Here is a 15,557-nt window from a genome sequence, read left to right as displayed (position 1 = left end):
GTCTACAAAAATAATGGAAAATGTCTACATGTTTAATTAGGTAATTCTTTTTATAAAAGGTAAAGGAGTGTAATGTCTCAATGCACAGTGTCATGAATATTTATACATTTTTAGCAATACCTGGGCATTGCCATTGCAAAACTTCCACTATGAGGGATAAAGTCTCTATATTTTAAAACATTTTTACCAGTCAAATACACCAAAAATAAAGGATTTTTAATATGCCAACGTGTTGTCTACTTCACATACTAAATTTCTCTATACAGGGAGACTTCACAATCCAGGAGCCATAGCCATGCTGCTGCAAGTAGGCCTTCAGTAACACCTTCGCTTCCTGATAGGGTCCAGACATACACTAGAGAGAGAGAGAGAAAGAAAGCTGATTGCATCAAATTGGCCTGCAAAGTAAATAACCCCATATTGCTGAACTTGAAATTTTAAAAAAATCTAATGAAAAACCTCTATAATGAACTATAGATAACTACTATTGCTGTTTCCACATGTTGTCATTTTTATTAATGAACATATATACCTTCACAAAGCTACCTTTACTAAACTATGGTTAACTATAAAACTTACCCACTGTGATCTCTGTTAAAGTTATCGGGATGTGCAAATGTTCCCAAGTCCAGGGGCAATCTAACTTCACTACCACTATACCTTCAATTCTGTCTCTGCAGGCCTATAGTCCATTTCTACCTCTACTTTTGGCTCTAGCCACAGGCAATTATACATTTTTTTTTGTCTCTAAGTTTAGGTTCCTGGAAGCTTCACATAGTACTCTGCTATGTCAAGCTAGCATATTTTCCGATTCATGCTATTTCGTGTGTCAGACTTGTTTTTTCATTGTCAATTAACACTACTGTATGAATCTATTACATCTGTCCATTCACCAGCTTATGAACTTGCATGTTTCCAGTTTTTACTATTAGGGAAATGCTGTTATAAACATTAATGTAAATCTTGTTTCTATAAATTCTAGTGGTATTGCTGAGTTACATGGCAAATATGTTTACTTCTGTAGGGAAAGGAGCAGGGGGAAAACCTAATTTTTCCAAAAGTGGCTGTACCATTTTCAACCTCACTATAATGTATTAGGCCTCACACATCCAAACCATCTGGTGTGGTCCATCTTCTGGACTACAGTGGCTCATGAGGTCTAGGGAAAGAGCCTGACTCCATCCAAGTATGAAGTAAAGCAGCAACTGAAGAAGCTGAAGCAAATCGCCTAGCTCTGGCTCAGAGCACTCTCACATGACTGCATTCCACACTGCTCAGTGTAGAGTAACCAGCTCTGCCCTGAAGAAGTTACTAGTTATGACTTAAAGATAAGTCCATGTCTGCCTTAAAGTCAATATTCATTTACTACCCAGAAATCCTTATAGCCATCAAAAGAATCATACTGAGTTATTTTTTCTAGTGATTTATGATTGAAACACTGAAGTCTGGATGAGAGCACATCTGTTTACAGTGTGGTCTACTGACAAGGTGTGTAGTTTTATTTTTAGACAAGGACTTTGTGTGTAGCTTAGCCTCTTCTTGTGAGCTTAAAATGGTATCTATTCCTGGTAGAGGCCATGAATACTGTTGAAATAGCAACAGAGAATTTAGAATATAATTTAAATTTACTTGATGAACAGTGGTGAGGTTTGAAAGAAGTTCTACTTGGTTTAGAATGCTATAAAACATGCTAGCTGCATGGAAATCTTACATGAGAAAAGGATTAATGAAAAGAAAAAGGGTTAATCACTGCTGTCTTGAGAAGTGTAGCCACTCCAGCTCATGAGAAGTGGAAGAAGGATGATTGTTGAGAGTTAGGCTAGTCTGGGCTATATACTGAAGTCCACATTTCTAAAGAGCAGACATCTATATGAAAGCAAGGCCCTCCACTGGCAAAACAACTCACTGTTTTTAAACCAATTTTAGATTTCATTTATTTTTTTATTAATTTTTGTTTCAAATTTTATTGATTTCCACTCTGACACATATTATTTATTCCGTTTTATTTATGTTTAGGCTCCAGATTTTAACCAGTTTCTTGAGTTGGAAGTAAATTAATTTTAGGATTCTTTTGTAATATAAGCATTTAAAGCTATACAATTTCCATACTTCTTTTTTTTTATTAAAACACTGAGTTTATTACATGTGTATATTTTTGTCTCCCTACCATTTCCACATCTGACCAGCACTATGACTATGTCCTATCATAACATTCCATACATTCTTAAAACCAAGCAAAGGGTGGAATTCCATCCTTGAAAACTAAACAGGAACTTTAAACAACACATTCTTGGCAATTGAACCTGGACAGCATTTATCAGGCACAGTAGGGAAAGTTCTCACTTTGCATTGTAAAAAGGACAGCCACACATCAACTGTTACAGAAATGAAGTAAGACAATACTGTTTAAACTCTTATCTTAAAGAGACGTCCTCCACTACCAGAGATCTTGAATAGCTTCCTGGTCAGCCATCTGAAAACAATTCTTCACATAATTAATGAACTCGGCTTCCACTTTGGGAAGAGAAGCACCCTTTCTATGCTTGCTTGCAGTTTTGCCTTAATGTCTTCTACAGAACTAGGTCCTTTTTGTGTTTTAGGAAGTTTTTCCTGTTTTTTTTTTTTTTTTTTGAAGGACTCTTGACCCTTTGATCTTGGTGTTGATGGTTTTAAGTCTTTTCCATTTTGGTTTGATTTTTGTGCATTTTTGGCTGGGGTATCTTGTACAGATTTCTTCACTAGGACCTTTTCTTCAGTTTCCTCTTCATCAAAATCATCATCATCTTCATCTTCATCATCATCTTCTCCATCAAGTTTTATTTTTTTCTGTGGAACCTTGTTACCACCTCCAGGAGCAGATCTCTTTCCAGACACGCCTAAGAGTTTTATGTCCTCCTCATCTTCATCTTCAGACTCTGCATCTTCCTCTACAGCTACTAGATGCTGTCCACTAATGTGCAAAGGCCCTGAGCCACCCTTCAACCATAAGACCACAGGTGGTGTAATTTCGAAGCCCCCAAGGGAAACTGTTGGTTATACAGACATTTTCAAAGTTGCCAGTGTTACTTTAATTGGACTGCCTTCATAGTTCGTTGCTTCTGCCTCTAAACTGACCATTCTTAATGATAACTGGTGCTCATTTTCACCATTATCCACTCAAATTGATTTCAGTCTTTTCATTTCCCCATATCATCTTGGTAAACAGATTTACCACTTGCTTCCAACAAGGACTCCAACTTGAACCAGTGGATTTACCAGCTTTTCCTATTCATTTCCTACCAAGTTTGGCACCTTAAGCTGGAAAAAGAATCCTACAAATTGTTGTCCTCTGTCCCATATCAGGCCTATTGCTTCTGGCAATAAATCTACGACTTTAGTGGTCTGAATTCTGGTAACTATACTACCTACAATTCAAACCGTTCACACTAGAGAGATGAAGAAACAAGAATGGGAGCAGCTCCAGGCAAGGGCATAAACTTATTCTTATTTAAAGTCCTAGCACTTTTTCAAGAAAATATAATTTTTATATTTGAAATTTCCTACCTTTAATTCATTTCCAGAGTTATGAAAGGGTTCTTTTGACTATTTTGTTTATTTTTCATACTGTTTTTACAAAAACACATATATCCTCTTTACATCATTGAAAACAGCAATGATTGAGAGAAACTTATACTTAGTTGTATGTGGGTATGTGTACAAAGGCTTGTAGCTTCTATAATTGTATGTGGGATTATGTACACAGACTTGCAGTTGATATACCTCTAAGTGGGTATGTGTACAAAGGATTGTAGTTGATTTAGCTATCTGTGGTATGCGTACATAGGATTGTGATTGATTTAAGTGTATGTAGGAATATCTACATAGGCTTATAGTTGATATAGTTGTAAGTGGGAGTATATATACAGGCCTGTAGTTAATATGACTGCTTTATAGCACAAAAGTATTGATAGATTATTCCAGTGCCATCAAAATCAAGAGAATTTAATATAACACTGTATTATTAAAATCAGGAATATCAAAATAGTAATGGTAATATGGAAGTATGTACATGATAAGCCATATCAAATGAAAGTTTAATGAATAAAATACAGTGTATACTGTGACTTTAGCTCAGTGCTACAGAGCTTGTCTTACATGTGCAAGCAATCTAATCTTCCCATCCCCAAAATTCTGTTTAGAAAGAAAAAGAATCTGTATTATCTGCTACATCATATCCAAATTAGGGCCTGGAATTAAACTTATCTTGAGCAATGTATTATTGAAAGACTTAACATTCTATAGTTAACAATGCCATGCAGAGAAAAAAAAGATTTATTACATTTGTTTCTCTGGGGATAAGAAAAAGGTGTTCAGCAAAGTACTGTAATAAGATATATTCAGAGCTGTCTAATAGATGTTTGCTGTCTCCATGTATTTACAACATGACTGTCTTAATCTGTACTTTTATGATGACCTTACCTTAGCTGCATGGTATGTCCGAGCTTCAAGCAAATCATCTATTTTAGCTTCCTTGACAAGCAGATTAAATCGACTTAACATTGCAGCCTTACAAAGCCGACTTGCCATTGATAAACCACTTTTAAATGGAGAACTAAAGTTGAAAAGAATGAAACACACAGCGATCATAGTTAATGACTTATACTGGCAATTGTAATGATTAAATAAGAGTCCACAGATATTCATGAGTCCTAGTTCGGCAGAAGAATACGTGTAGGGAAGCTTTATTTCAGGTAAGAAGTATACTGGATATTTAACTGCTGTCAGAAGTTAACTTGTTACTATACTACATCAAAAGTTAAAACTGAATGTTTGTATTTGAATAATTTTGTTATTTGAAGTAAAACTAAACTATGGTAATACAAATTGAAGCAGTGATTTCCCCATGCTTGACTAAACGGTCACAGGGAAGCAAGCACCTTCTGGAGTGAGGACAACTATTGAGTTTTGAAGAGCAGTAGGTGACAGGAAGGACACATAGATCAAGTCTGAAAGTGTGCAGTGCATCCTCTGCAAGCAAACTTTAAAGATGTATTTATTATTATACATAAGTACACTGGAGCTGCCTTCAGACGCACCAGAAGAGAGCGTCAGGTCTCATTATAGGTGGTTGTGAGCCACCATGTGGTTGCTGGGATTTGAACCTTCAGAAGACCAGTGCTTACCCACTGAGTCATCTCACCAGCCCCTGCAAGCAAACTTTAATTTAGAAAACACTTCTTCATAACCATCCATATACGTATATGTGTGTACATGCGCATGTATAGTCTATACTAATAAAACTGGGTTCCAGAACTCAAACCGTTTTACTAAGTAACTTTTTCCTCATTATAATTTATTAGCTATTCTTCCGACAGATGATTAAAACTGTTAAAATGTTCCATTCTTCTGGTTTCCATGTAGCTTTTCAGAACCATGCATCCCCATGAATTTGTGCTAGCCTTATGATTTGTTGAACAAAGAAAATGTGCCACTTTGGACCCTAGGTTTCAGGGTAACCCTGTTTCCTTCTCTTCAGACTCCTTCACTTTCAAGCATCTGTTCTGGGATTAACCTACTAAAGGGCAGAGAACAGTTAATCCTCTGTGAGATCAACCAAAATGACTTTTTGACTCACACCTGACTCCAGATGCCTGATGTAGTTCTAACCAGATCCAGAGGAACCATTCAGGTGATCTATATTGAGAAATAACAATATATTGTTGCTTCAAATTACTGAATTTTGAGGTAGTTTTTATGCAGCAAATGTTAGCATGCACTCATGTATGTGAAATCTATTGATTTCTATATTAATTTCCTACTGTGATATTGTTGGTAGGTTTTCTATAAAATTTCTGGACTTTCAGCAGAACTGGGGGAACACAGAAGAGGAACATGTGCCTGGTGTTCGTGAGGTGCTGGGTTCAACATTCAAAATCCCCCTAACAGTGGTAGTTTGACCTCCTTTCTCCCATATGTTGTTTCTCACTTTCTGTAATCCAGCCAGCATATTGATGTTAGGGAAAAGCAGTAACAATAAACAGTCATCCTGGCACGCCATCACCAATCATGGTAGCATTTTTGAATTAATAAAGTTATATTTTATGCTGAAACAAACCATCTACTGTTCTTTTTACTTGTACTCCTTAGTAGACCTTTGTTACATGCTCTACTGAAATGATGACATGAATAATTGGTGATAGGAAATATCTACCACTCTTACACGTGAGGAAAACTTCAATTAGTACTGAGGTACACATCATCTGTTTTTAAATACTTCTAAAGTTTCTGTTGTAGTGATTATTGTAAAGTTTTCTTTGCAAGTTTTGTGTGTATGTTGGAGAGGAGGTAATGTTTCAACATGTGTCAAGATGCAAGATGCATCTACTTCATGCAAGGATTGGTGGATATGACAGGCATGGTAGATCACACCTGTAAACTTAACACATAGCAGGCTGATACAAGATAATTGAAAAACTGAGACTAGCCATGCATGGTGGTTCATGCCTTTAATCACAGAACTTGGGAGGTAGAGGAAGGAGGTTCCTGAGTTCTAGGCCAGCCTGGTCTACAGAGTGTTTGTTATAGGACAGCCAGGGCTATACAGAGAAACCCTGTCTTGAAAAACCAAACCAAACCAAACCAAACAAAACAAAACAAAAAAAAAAAAAACAAAAAACCAAAAAACCAGAGACTACCTACTTAAGACTGTCTACATAAACATACACACATACAGAGTTGGATGCTCTTAAATTTTTATTCATGTGTGTGCCTGTATATATGCAAATATGCACACATGCATGTTAAGTATCTTAGAATCCAGATAAGTGAGGCAAATTCCCTAGAGATGACAGTTGTAGGTGGTTGTGATCCACCACATGTGGGTGGGAATCAAACTTACATCCTCTGCAAAATCAGCACTCAACCATTAAGCCAGCTCTCCAGCACTTAGGTCTTGGTGTCTGTCTCTCTGTGTCTGTCTCTATTCCCCTTTTCCTTCCTTCCTTTCTTTATTCTTCCTTCCTCCTTCAAACCTCAGTATTTTTGTTGCTTTCTGCTTTCTTCTTTTTAAAATGTTTTTAATTTAAAGAAAATGACCTCCCTTTCCTTCCCTGTAGCTTTTGCACTGTCACCATATCAAGTTGATAGTCTCTTCTCAGTATTATTATTATTATTGTTATTATTATTATTATTAGTAGTAGTAGCAGTAGTAGTAGTAGTAGTAGTAGTAGTAGTAGTAGTAGTAGAAGTTGGGTGTATGACAGCCACCTGATATTTGACAAAGATGCAAACAACATGCATCGACAAAAGGACAACTTCTGTAACAAATGATGCTGAGAAAATGGGAAGTCCGCACACAGAAGAATGAAATTAGAACCTTATCACCCAGCACAAAAATTAGACTCAGGTGGGTTAAAGATCTTAATTTAAAACCTGAAATACTAAAGCTCTGAGAAGAAAACAGGCAGTACACTATAAGATACAGACTATGAGGTGGTTTGAATAAGTCTGGCCCAGGGAGTAGCAAAGAGGTATGGCCTTGTTGGAGGTGGGGGTGGGCTTTGAGAGACTTTCTTCCTAGCTGTCTGAGGATGATAGTCTTCTCCTGCACCATGCCTGCCTGGATGGTATCATGCTTCCTGCCTTGCTGATAATGGACTTACCTCTGAACCTGTAAGCCAGCCCCAATTAGATGTTTGCTTTTATCAGAGTTGTCTTTGGCATGGTTCTCCTCACAGGGATGGGAACCCTCACTAAGGCAGAAGTGTAGAAAAAAACTTTCTGCCAAGACTTCATTTGTCAAAATATCAGTGAACAACTGAGAAACAGGACTTCATAATGCTAAAAAGCTTCCATACAAATAAGGAAACAATCAAGTGAGTAATGGAGAAACCCACAGAATGAAAGAAACTATTTTCAAGCTATAAATCTGACAGAGAATTAACATACAGAATATATAAAACTCAAAAATAAACAAACAAACAAAAACCAAACTAAAACAACAAAACAAGAATCAAAGAAATAAATGACCCAACTTAATAACAGGCTCTGAAGTTGTTTTGTTTTTGTTTTTGTTTTTTCTTTCAATTTTTAAAATCTATTTGGAACATTAAACACGATAGAAAGTAGGGGAAAAAAATCTCTTATGAAGTCCTCTATGAAAGGAAATTGCGACAGGTTCCTGATTAGACAGAAACCATTCCATCTCCAAGGAAGAATACACAGTGTAACTGTGGCTTCATAGAGTGAATTGGGTAGTGTTCCTTCTGTTTCTATTTTGTGGAATAGTTTGAAGAGCATTGGTATTAGGTCTTCTTTGAAGGTCTGATAGAACTCTGCACTAAAGTCATCTGGTCTTGGACTGTTTTTTGGTTGGAAGACCTTTAATGACAGCTTCTTTTTCTTTAAGGGTTATGGGACTGTTTAGATGGCTCATCTGATCCTGATTTAACTTAGGTATTTAGTATCTGTCTAGAAAATTGCCCATTTCATCCAGATTTTCCAGTTTTGTTGAATATAGGCGTTTGTTAGGATCTGATGATTTTTTTTTTAATTTCCTCAGTTTCTGTTGTTATATCTCCCTTTTAATTTCTGATTTTGTTAATTTGGATACTGTCTCTGTGCCGCCTGGTTAGTCTGGCTAATGGTTCATCTATCTTGTTGATTTTCTCAAAGAAAAATGGTTTTTGTTGACTCTTTGCATAGTTCTTTTTGTTTCTACTTGGTTGATTTCAGCCCTAAGTTTGATTATTTCCTGCCATCTACTCCTCTTGGGTGTATTTGCTTTGCTTCTTTTTGTTCTAGAGCTTTCAGGTGTGCTGTTACGCTGGTAGTGTATACTCTTTTCAGTTTCTTTTTAGAGGCACTCAGAGCTGAGTTTTCCTCTTAGCACTGCTTTCATTGTGTCCCCTAAGTTTTGGTATGTTGTACCTTCATTTTCATTAAATACTAAAAAGTCTTTAATTTCTTTATTTCTTCCTTGATTAAGTTATCATTGAGTAGGGTATTATTCACCTTCCATGTATATGTGGGCTTTCTGGTGTTTTGTTGAAATTTAAGACTAACTGTAGTCTGTGGTGATCTGATAGGATGCACGGGATTATTTCAGTCTTCTTGTATCTGTTGAGGCCTGTTTTGTGACCAGTTATATGGTCAGTTTTGGAGAAGGTACCATTAGGTGCTGAGAAGAAGGTATATCCTTTTGTTTTAGGATAAAATGTTCTATAGATATCTGTTAAATCCACTTGGTCTATAACTTCTGTTAGTTTCAATGTGTCTCTGTTTAAGTTTGTGTTTCCAGGATCTGTCCACTGATGGGAGTGGGGTGTTGAAGTCTCCCACTATTATTGTATGAGTTGCAATGTGTGCTTTGAACTTTAGTAAAGTTTCTTTTTTGAATGTGGGTGCCCTTGCCTTTGGAGCATAGATGTTCAGAATTGAGAGTTCTTCTTGGTAGATTTTTCCTTTGATGAGTATGAAGTGTCCTTCCTTATCTTTTGTGATACTTTTGGTTGTAAGTTGATTTTATTCAATATTAGAATGGCTACTCTAGCTTATTTCTTGGGACCATTTACTTGAAAAATTGTTTTCCAGCCCTTTACTCTGAGGTAGTATCTGTCTTTGACACTGGGGTAAGTTTCCCATATGCAGCAAAATGCTGGGTCCTGTTTACATATCCAGCCTGTTAGTCTATGTCTTTTTATTGGGGAATTGAGTCCATTGATGTTAAGAGATATTAAGGAAAAGTGATTTTCGCTGTTATTGTTTATGTTATTTTTATGATTGGGTGACTATCTTCTTCTGGGTTTCTTGAAAGATTACTTCCTTGCTTTTTCTAGGGTGTATTTTCCCTCCTCGTGTTGCAGTTTTCCATCTATTTTCCTTTGTAGGGCTGGATTTGTGGAATGATATTGTGTAAATTTGTTTTGTTACAGGATATCTTGTTTTCTCCGTCTATGGTAATTGTGAATTTTGCTGGGTATAGTAGGCCTGGGCTGGTATTTGTGTTCTCTTAGGGTTTGTATGCTCAGGATCTTCTGGCTTTCATAGTCTCTGGTGAGAAGTCTGGTGTAATTCTGATAGGTCTGGCTTCATATGTTACTTGACCTTTTTCTCTTACTGCTTTTAATATTCTTTCTTTGTTTTGTGCATTTGGTGTTCTGACTATTATGTGATAAGGAGGAATTTCTTTTCTGGTCCAATCTATTTGGAGTTTTTTAGGCCTCTTTTATGTTTATAAACATCACTTTCTTTAAGTTAGGAAAGTTTTCTTCTATAATTTTGTTGAACATATTTACTGGCCCTTTAAGTTGGGAATCTTCACTCTCTTCTATACCTATTATTCTTAGGTTTGGTCTTCTCATTGTGTCCTGCATTTCCTGGATGTTTTGGGTTAGGATCACTTTGTATTTTGCATTTTCTTTGATTATTGTGCCCATGTTTTCTATGGAATCTTCTGCACCTGAGATTTCCTCTTCCATCTCTTCTATTCCGTTGGTAATGCTTGCATCTTTGACTCTGGATCTCTTTCCTAGGTTTTCTATCTTCAAGGTTGTCTCCCTTTGTGATTTCTTATTGTTTCTACTTCCATTTTTAGATCCTGGTTGGTTTTGTTCAATTCCTTCACCCGTTTGGTTGTGTTTTCCTGTAATTCTTTAAGGGATTTTTGTGTTTCCTCTTTAAGGGCTTCTACCTATTTAGCTGTGTTCTCCTTAATTTCTTTAAGGGAGTTATTTATATCCTTCTTAAAGTCCTCTATCATCATCATGAGATGTGATTTTTAAATCAGTCTTGCTTTTCTGGTGTGTTGAGGTATCCAGGGCTTGCTGTGGTGAGAGGACTGGGTTCTGATGATGCCAAATAGCCTTGGTTTCTGTTGCTTATGTCCTTGCCATCTGGTTATTAATGGTGTTAGCTGGTCTTGCTGTCTGGGGCTTGTCCCTCCTGCCAGCAGGTGTGTCTGTCTCCTGGGAGACCAGTTCTCTCCAGGAGGAATTTGCCTATGGAAAGCTGTGGCACAGGGTCAGCTCTGGGGTGCAGAGGGAAACCAGAAGAATCCTGTCCCCAGTTGTTCCTTGGTTCCTGTGTCCTGGTGGCTCTGAGTGGGTCCCTCTTGGGCCAGGAATTTGAGCAGAAGTAGTGGTCTTACCTGTGCTCACAGGCTTGTCAGCACTTCTGGGAGACCGGTTCTCTCCTGGCAGTGGTATTTGGGTATGAGGCACTATCAGGATCAGCTCTGGGTGCTATGGCACAGGACTCTGAAGTTTTGAATAATAAATAAAAGTGGCTAAGAAATACCTCAAAGAGTGTTCATCACACTTGGCAGATAGGGAGGGCGGTGTCAGCTAAGACAAATGAGATTTGGTCTCACTCCAGGCAGAATGGCTAATATAGAGTGACTGACAACCAATGCCAGGGAAGCATAGACAAAGAGGAATGCATACAAACTTGTGATGGAGGCACTCTGGAAATCAGTATGGAAAGTCCTCAAAAATCAAATACAAAAAATAAACCTACTATATGACCCAGATATACCATTCCTGGGCATATGCATACCTAGTGACTTGATATCCAACTCCATAGATACATGCCTGCTCTATATTTCCAACAGCGGAAATTGAAAGAATCTAAACCAAACACCCCTCAATAGAAGAAAGGACCATAAAATGTGATACACACATAATTCAATAAAAAAAATTGGGACTGTTTGGCAGGCTGGGTATGGTGGTGCATGCCTTCGATCTTAGTGCTCTGTGAGAGCAGAGGCAGGAGGACTGCTGAGTTCCAGCTAGCTAGGGCTGAATAGTGAGACTCTGACTTTAATTTTTTTTTTCTTTTGACAGAGTCTTTAGGCTTGAGTATCTAAAAATACAACAACAACAACAACAACAACAACAACAACAACAACAACAAAACACAAACATCTTTTGTTCAGAAGCCCGGGCTGGTCAGAACCTAGGGACTCTGTCTTTTCCTCTCTGGTGCCAGGGTCAGCACCACTGGATTGGGCTTTCTCTTGTTTTATTGAGATTCTTTGAGACTAAAATTCACATAACCTAGTAGTCAGACATATCCACTGCTTTTTTTTTATTATTTGCAAATCCTTGGCCATAATAAAAATTACACTAATTTCATTTTTATTCATTTTCTATTTTGTCATGTCCTTATTTTCTGAGTTTTAAAATATCTTTGATATAGTTAAATGTGTAAAGTTGAATCTATTTATAATCCAAAGCACAGACAATGTATTAATTCTGGTGGTCTATATTATTCTTGACTCTATCTTGAGTATGATCCCAGAGTATTATGCTTGATGATATTCATGCCAAAAAATAGTTGTATTGTTCTTGATTAAATGTCCTGTACAAGGAAGATATTGCAAGTATGTAAACTTGGGGGAGAGAAGCATACTAAAAGGATAGTGAGTTTACTTGGGACTACATGTGTGTGCATGGGTATAGGGTTCTTTACTTGATCCTAGATAACTTACCATAGCTCTAGTCCTCAAGAAAAAAAAGGCTTCTCTTCCCCTGTGCATTAAGCTTTTAACATCTCTGTTCATTTAAAATATGTATATACATTTCTAGAAGTTCTTATTTTTATTCAATAATAAATTGCAGGAATATTACCAAAAAATCTAAAAGGTACAGAATATTATGTTTAAAAATAATGCCTTTGAACCCTATAGGTGGAACAACAACATGAACTAACCAGTACCCTCAGAGCTCATGTCTCTAGCTGCATATGTAGCAGAAGATGTCCTAGTCGGCCATCATTGGGAAGAGATGATGGCCTTGGTCTTGCAAACTTTATATGACCCAGCACAGGGGAATTCCAGGGCCGAGAAGGGGGAGTGGGTGGGTAGGGGAGCGGGGGGGGGGTATAGGGGACTTTGGGGATAGCATTTAAAATGTAAATGAAGTAAATACCTAATAAAAATTGGAAAAAAAGTAATGCCTTTGGAAATAAAATGTCTAGATTAGAATTCTAGTTTGTAATCCTTACTATAGGGATGAATTAGAAAAACACTAGAAAATCACATGCAACTTCTATGGCTATCATAATAGAAAGCAGTATAACATGTTACAATAAATTTTAGACTTATATGTTCATAATATTTGGGATAGATTTTGAAAAATGCAGATTCCTAATACCAGATACAGAAATTCAAATATAAAGAACAAATTCTATGATCTTGCTACAAGAAGATGTTTTAATAAACACAGGGTCCAGAGACAGATTCCTTGGGTTTGAACGTTGGCTTTACCACTTCAATATAACTGCTCTAACCTCCTATTTTCCTCACAGGAATTTATAATGAATAAGATGTCAGCAATTGGCCACACTCAATAAAAAATGTTCAAAATTCAATAAGTAATATATAAAAATGTTAAGCTTTGTATTTCAATATTTCAATAAAATACCTTCTTTTGCTTAATATATGATTTTTTTTCTTTTAATTTTTTTTTTTTTTTTTTTAGAGAGAGTAGTAATTCTAACCTTTCAGTGATCTTCCCACTTAGGCCGTCCACAATCTCCAAAGAATTGTCCCCTTGTGCCCAATTCAAACTGAGTGATTTATGGTCCAAGTTTATCTGCAGAGGATATGCGGTGGGCACTAAGCTAATATGAGGTCTGTTGACCAAGTAAAACATGGGCAGTTTTGAAGTGAGTGCGTCATCAACACGCTGGTTTATTGCAATTTCTAAGCCTCTTGTGTCATTGCAATTCCCATCACCTAGAAAGAAAAAACAAAATACACTCAGGAATTTAAGATCAAAAGGTTGTATTAAAAACCAAAAGACAACTAATGGCAATGGGTTAACTGTAACCAATCTAAAGCTCACTTCTCCTTTAATTTTCTCTATCCTACATCTATCCTCTTAGTAGCTACTTCCATATATTTTACCAAATCAGTACAACATAATAACAACATTTCCATTTTAAAAGGTTCAAAAAGGAAATAATGAAGTAATACTAGTGAATAAAAGCAACAAACTGGGGGCCAGAGAAATGGCTCAGGATTAAAAGCACTGACTGTTCTTCCCAGCACACACATAGTGGCTCATAACCTTTTGTAACTTCAGTACCAGAAGGTCTGATGGCCTCCTTGGGCTTCTTCAGACACTGCAAGTCCATGGTACACAGACACACATGCAGGCAAAATACCTAATACATAAAATAAAAAGAAGCAAAGAACCAGTACTGACCCACAAAGGAATGGTACTTTTTACAGAGTTCTGCCAGAAATAAACCTGCTCATTTTATCTTAATTTTCTGGTTTCAGCATGAAATCAGCACTGGGGGATCAAATAAGTCTGGTTCTCAGCAAAAGTCACTTAATTTACTATAGCTAATGGCCTCACATTATAACCATTATAGGACCACAATATTCCAATTTCAGAACAGAAAACATTTCAAAGAGTACCATTTTTGGTTAACGCAATGAACAGTACCAAGAGCTTTGTAGTCTCCTAGTATTGCTGAGGAGAGTAAAGGTATTCCCAAGGGTCACTAGAGCCACTCAACTTTGGCTATAGACAACTAAAATGATGAATGCCAAGAAATTGGAGAAGACTGGGATCCTGGTGGCAGCCAGAGGAAGGGTGGGGGTTGTCTCTGAGAAAGAGATTTCATACTGTTTTGACAACTTGTCAGACAATCTTGCAGGAGAAACTAGAACTGAGACCAGATGAATGGGACAGACTGAAGCAGGGATGGTAAGTCACGCATGCCTTCTGTCCTTTGTTTAAACATAAATCTCCTATCAAAGACCATCAAAACCTTTCCAAAGCTAAAATGAAGCTTTCAATACACTGTTCTTTGCATTCATATTCTAAGTTAACATAGGCTTGAAAGAATCAATATAAAGAATTTTAGGGAGCTAAACAAAGAATTCTCAACTGAGAAATATTGAATGGCTGAGAAGCACCTAAAAAAATGTTCAACAGCCTTAGTCATCAGGGAAATGAAAATCAAAAAAACAAAAAACAAAAAAACAAAAAAACAAAAAAACAAAACAAAACAAAACAACAGATTCTATCTCACACCAGTCAGAATGGCTAAGAACAAAATCTCAGGTGACAGCAGATGCTGGTGAGGATGTGGAGAAAGAGGAACACTCCTCCATTGCTGTTGGGATTGCAAGCTGGTGCAACCACTCTGCAAATCAGTCTGGCAGTTCCTCAGAAAATTGGACAAAGTACTACCTGAGGACCTAGCAATACTACTTCTGGGCATATACCCGGAAGACGGTCCAACTTGTAATAAGGACACATGCTCCACTATGTTCATAGCAGCCGTATTAATAATAGCCAGAAGCTGGAAATAACCCAGATGTCCTTCAACAAAGGAATGGATACAGAAAATGTGGTACATTTACACAATGGAGTACTACACAGCTATTAAAAACAGTGAAGTTCATGATAAAAGTCTTAGAAAGATTGGGAATTCAAGGCCCCTACCTAAACATAATAAAAGCAATCTATAGCAAACCAGTAGCCAACATCAAAGTAAATGGAGAGAAACTCGAAGCAACCTTAACCCTAACCCTAACCCTAACCCACTAAAATCAGGGACTA

At 37.0% G+C, this 15,557-nt stretch overlaps 1 protein-coding gene and 1 pseudogene across 2 annotated transcripts in view; both read right to left on the bottom strand.

The window, feature by feature from the left end:
• Nucleotides 1-192: 192 nt before the first annotated feature.
• Nucleotides 193-15,557, bottom strand: part of Adad1 (adenosine deaminase domain containing 1) — a 46,858-nt gene continuing 31,493 nt past the window's right edge. The window contains exons 9-11 of one of the 2 annotated variants that reach the window (XM_021195984.1): nucleotides 13,477-13,714; nucleotides 4,459-4,591; nucleotides 193-355 (exon numbers count right to left, since the gene is read on the bottom strand). In XM_021195984.1, the coding sequence (XP_021051643.1) occupies nucleotides 242-355; nucleotides 4,459-4,591; nucleotides 13,477-13,714 (485 nt within the window). In that variant the 3' untranslated portion in view covers nucleotides 193-241. The remainder of the gene's footprint in view (nucleotides 356-4,458; nucleotides 4,592-13,476; nucleotides 13,715-15,557) is intronic. The other variant, XM_021195983.2, reaches the window with a different exon arrangement.
• LOC110320120 lies at nucleotides 2,420-3,117 on the bottom strand (annotated as a pseudogene).

The sequence above is a fragment of the Mus pahari genome, chromosome 4 (assembly GCF_900095145.1).
Source record: "Mus pahari chromosome 4, PAHARI_EIJ_v1.1, whole genome shotgun sequence".
NCBI lineage: Eukaryota > Metazoa > Chordata > Mammalia > Rodentia > Muridae > Mus > Mus pahari.
The sequence above is the reverse complement of the archived record's forward strand: the minus strand, read 5'-3'. Positions and strand labels throughout refer to the sequence as shown.